At 34.5% G+C, this 5,324-nt stretch overlaps 1 protein-coding gene across 1 annotated transcript; it reads left to right on the forward strand.

The window, feature by feature from the left end:
- Nucleotides 1-2,066: 2,066 nt before the first annotated feature.
- LOC143622637 (UDP-glycosyltransferase 76G1-like) lies at nt 2,067-3,904 on the forward strand. Its single transcript, XM_077093726.1, has 2 exons — nt 2,067-2,835; nt 2,952-3,904. Exons 1-2 carry the CDS (start codon nt 2,310-2,312, stop codon nt 3,713-3,715), a joined length of 1,290 nt encoding a protein of 429 aa, XP_076949841.1. The 5' UTR covers nt 2,067-2,309; the 3' UTR covers nt 3,716-3,904.
- The last annotated feature ends 1,420 nt before the right edge of the window (nt 3,905-5,324 follow it).

Consider the following 5,324-nt stretch of genomic DNA (forward strand, 5'->3'; position numbering starts at 1 on the left):
TACACACTTTCATGTTTTGAGAACAATTTATAACATCTTCAATCGCAACTTTTAGAAGAACTCATTGTCAATAAAAAATGCAATTAGTATCATTCATACAACCGTATCCCATCGTATTACGCAAATATGTCTTCATACAATGTTGCTGGATTGAAGCGTTCGATATGGTTGATTGTTTTTGAAGTCTGATGGGCGATCAAATAACTGATCAGTCATCGGTTTATTTTTTAAATTTTTTTTTCTTTTGTTTAGGTATTGTGTGTAAGTATGTTAATTGGATTTAGGTTTATTGGGCTTGCTTTATCTATAATATATATAAACGATAACATAAAAAACCTACGTGTCGCGATGTGGTTGCTCCCCCTTTTTTTGAAGTAATCAGATTTGCTTGATTTTTAAATAGAGGCTTCTCATGCATTTGACCCGAATACATGAGTATGGGTCTTACCAAACCCAGATATTCCTTAAACGGGTTATAACATCTCATTAAATAAAAAATTAGACTCACCAAATTATTGATGTAAAAATCCTATAAAATATGATATACTAAAAATTAATATCTTATTTATTTTAAAAAAGATATGTATATTATTCAAATTAAAAAACCAATTTTATAGTAAAAAAATAAATGGGTATTGGGTCTCATCAAACCATAAGTATATTATTTTCATAAATATTATTTATAATTGAAAAAAAACAATTTTATAGTAAAAAAAATAAACGGGTCTTGGGTCTCATCAAGATCATATAGCTTTTAAACCGGGTTATAACATCTTATTTATTTGTGAAACAATTTATCATCAAACACTAAGTATATTATTAACTTTCATAAAATAAAAAAATATAAATTCAAAGAATAAATGAATTTTTGAACAAACAATATAAAACAACCCCCGTAATACAGGGGATAAAAACTAGTTATCTATATGTGAGTTATTATTTTATTGGCTCATTTATAATATTGATTTAGAATTTTTTTTAGTCTTTAATGTTTTTTATATTATAAAAAAAAGTAATTATTAAAAAAATATTATTTTTAGTTTTCTTTTAAAGATTTTCATACTATATTTTTTAACTAAACTTTTAACAACTAATGGGCTCAAATATATATATATTTTTAAAATGACAGTTGATTCGTTTGTCGAAAATGAATGGATTCGTTCGTTAATTCAATTTTATAAGCTGTATATAAAACAAAAAAAACCAGGTCCGAGCGAACCCTGTGAACTGGATGATCTGCTCGGTTTACTTCGACGGGCGGCGCTGTCAAACAGTAAGGATGATTGGTGTTGGCTTGAAGATCTTGCTTGTAGTTCAAATGTCTCATTGTAATGAATTGGATCAATTGGGTGCCAAAGAGGTGCAAACATTTTTGCGTGGAAAGCAGAGATGGATACATTGGCAACTATGGAGCCTCTTTTGATCCATTTTTATCAAGTTAATGCGATGTCTTGTGGTTTTTGTGATGACTCGTCAGAAAATTCGGGGTCACATTCTTACCTTGTGTTATGTTGCAAATTCAGTTTGGAGTATGTGCTTGCCATTTTATAATATGATTTTCAACGAAATGTTTATGATAAACAACCATCAACGAGTCATTTTTTTAGAACGACGATTTTTCTTTTGTGTTTAGGCTACCACACTCTCCAATTTGGAGAGTCCCGTTGCCTTAATATTGCAAGACTATGTTCTCTTAACCGGGTCCATGTTGGCATCAGAGTGCTTAAGCATTCCCCGTACCGTTGGCTGCCATTTGACTGTCATTGTGCCGCCGTAAGAGCATAACTCTATGGCGTAACACACAGTGAGACGAAAACCCGAGCGGGCTCTGGATCCAAACTAACAACATCTCAAGGCCTATCTAAAATCCTTCATCGCCGATATTCATCCAAATTAGTAACACAAGTGTAAATTAAACTCAAATCTTCCTATCATCATACCACAAGTGAGGATAGCCACCAATGAGTCATGATTCTTCAATTCTACTACATTCCAATTTCCAACATTACTTTTGGCAACATAACTCATCACCACTCACTCGAAAATATCCTTTAGAAAACGATGAAAAAAAATGGTCCAATAATTGAATATGCTTGTATATTTTGACTAAACTTCTACTTTTCTCCCCCTCAATCTTTTATGCTTATATAAAATTGTTTCATCTTTGAGGTGGGGTTAATATATGTGTGGTCATTCTTTTTCTCATAGTCTAGATCTTTTTCCAATGATCAATGGGCAAGTGTGTGACATTAAATATGTATTTGCTTTTCATTTAACACGGAAACTTGCACTCTTTACAGTTTTCAAACATGAAGAACCAAGAAGGAGGTGACACTACGGTTAAGTCAACGCCGGCGGAAACTCGTCGGAGAATAATCATGTTGGCACTACCTGTCCAAGGTCGTCTCAGTCCCATGCTACAGCTGGCAAACATTTTTCACACCCAAGGTTTTAAAATAATAGTCATACATTCTGAATACAACCCTCCCATTTATTCAAACTATCCTCACTTCACCTTCAAGCCAATTGTTGATGGGACTTCCAATATCCAAAACCACATGCCAGAGAAACCAGACCCGAGCTTTTACATCACGTACTTTAACGAAAACTCGGCAGATTCATTTAAGGAGTGTCTAGCTGGGTTGTTGGCTGAACCTGATGAGCCACCAGTGGCTTGTTTAATCACCGATGCCGAATACTACATCGCACAGGAGATCGCTGACTCCCTGAAGGTCCCTAGACTAGTGACCTGGGTGTGCAACATTGTTTCCGTTCATGTTTATCGTGATTTATCATTTTTCTATGAAAAGGGCTACTTCAACCTCACAAGAAAAGGTACTACATTATGCTTCATCAAATTTACGTTATAATTTATGCTTATAATAATTAATAACTAGTACTATCATATATTCATTCATATATATCTTCATTCATATATATCTTGCTAGTAGATTCGGAATATGAAGAGTCAGTTCCAGAATATCCGCTTTTGAAAGTCAAAGATGTCATAAAGACAGCAAGGATCAACCCAAATGGTATGCGGAGATATCTCACCGAAGTGATGAAGCAAGTAAAGGCATCGGCAGGAATCATTTGGAATTCCTTCATAGAACACGAAGAGGCTATATTACAAACCCTTAGCCACGATTTTCCTATTCCAAGGTTCACATTAGGCCCACTCCAAAAGTATTTGCCTTCTCCGACCTCAAGCATCATATTTGAACACGATCGAACCTTTTTCTCATGGCTTGATGCTCAAGCCCCCAAATCTGTGTTATACGTAAGTTTTGGGACCCTTGCAAAAATAACAGCGTTAGAATTTCAAGAAGTGGCTTATGGGTTGGCAAACACGGGTTTTCCTTTCTTGTGGGTGGTCCGACCAGATGTGGTTGAGGGTTCTGAATGGCTCGAGTCGTTGCCTGAGAAGTTCCTAGAACAAATCGGTGATAGGGGACGCATAGTGAAATGGTGCCCTCATAAAGAAGTGCTAGCACATGAGGCGATAGGGTGTTTTTGGACTCATAGTGGATGGAATTCCACACTGGAGAGCGTATGCGAAGGAGTTCCTATGATTTGTTCACCTTGTGAAGTCGGGCAACCAATAATCACAAGATACAGTGATGTCTGGAAAATTGGCATTCTGCTGGAAGACGGTTTTGATAGGGAGAACATCCAGAGAGTTGTTAAAAGAGTAATGTTGGATAAAGAAGGTTAAGAAATACGTGAAAGAATAAATCTTTTAAAAAAGGTGGTCAACATCTCTTTCGAAGAAGGGGGATCTTCACACCGGTCTGTAAAAAATTTGATCGATTACATTTCATCATTTTAACTTCAATAAATCACTTTAATTGTACTCGAACCAGAAATAAATCAAAATAATATGGTGTTTAACCTTTGTATTTCATGTTTAAAGCTTCATACATGATATTTGTAAGACCATTGCCCAACTATATATGCTTGGCCTGTCTCTTATAAAAAATATCAAACTTCAATCAATAAGTTCGTAAATCGTTACAATATATTAAATGGTTTACAATATAAATTTTGAGAAATTTATCACGTTTAATTAAATGTCTATTTATAAATAAACTCTCAATCAGTCTCGTCCATGTCTTCCTTAGTAGCTTTGTAAATTGACATATAAGAAGGAAATGTACGTCTGAGCTAATGCTTAGTGAGCGCTAACAACTATATAACATAAAGAAACATGAATTGATCGAGCTGGTATTAACTAAACTTTGTATTATTTTCAAAACTGTTTTAGTGACAGATTAAGATTTGATAGTTGCCGTTTAGGAGTAAAATTACCATATTAGCATTATCTAAGTCAGCATTTTAGTTTCACATAAGCACATTCAGAATAACAAATTAAGAGTGGCGTTGATAATAGCACGCTAAGAGTTGCATATTTTGAGTAGTAAATTCGGAGTAGCAATTTGGAGTAGTACGTTCTAGTAACCAGTTTGAGCGAGTAGTACCTTAGTGGCAGTTTCCGAAAGAAGTTTTAGTAACAAATTAACTAGATCGTTAACTGAGGTGAGGGTTCTGGTAAGCACTTATAGTAGCAAATTCATTAAACAATTTCTGACAGCATATATATACAATGCAAGTTTCAGTATAACAAGTTCAGTGAAACATAATAACGAATTTACATCTATGTACTACGGGTACAGACATAGTAATAGAGTTGTCGGAACAGTACCATGAAAACATTGATTCAAACTTACGTAGTACTTAAACATCTTTTTTATGTCCTTTCTGAAACAACTAAATATATAAAATTCCGAGTAGCAAGCGCTAGAGGGGAACAAAAGACGAAATAGCATCACTAAAAGTGGGTTTTTTTAACCTGTGAGACCTATTCTAGTTTTAGAACGCCTACTAGAGTACCATAAAGAAAGAGTAATCTACAATATCAACAAAGACAAACTCTCATTTATGAGATCTATATTGATCAGTTCTTCACGTATGTAATAGAAAACATGAATATTATAATAAACCTACAACTAAAACATACTTGTCACACCAGAGAAAGAAGCCACGGTTGATGAGAACGATCCAGACGACATGATAGTCAGCTTGGTCGGGTCCCCCTTTAGGATGTTTATTAGTGATGGGGATTAGGGTTCTTGAGAAACCGGATAATATAGAGGGAGAGAGGGTGACGAATTTTATGTCAGGTTTAGGGTTATGTCATGTGATGTTAATTAGTCTCTCCATATATTTATATACACCCAAGGGGAAACCCTTGATTAGCAAGAAAAGGTAATTGGGTCCATCAACAATTACCTAGCTAATATAATTATAAGGTATACTTTAATATT

Source organism: Bidens hawaiensis, unplaced genomic scaffold, assembly GCF_021521415.1.
Source record: "Bidens hawaiensis isolate Kalapana, Puna unplaced genomic scaffold, B.hawaiensis_p1.1 tig00003237_1, whole genome shotgun sequence".
In the NCBI taxonomy this organism is placed as follows: Eukaryota; Viridiplantae; Streptophyta; class Magnoliopsida; order Asterales; family Asteraceae; genus Bidens; species Bidens hawaiensis.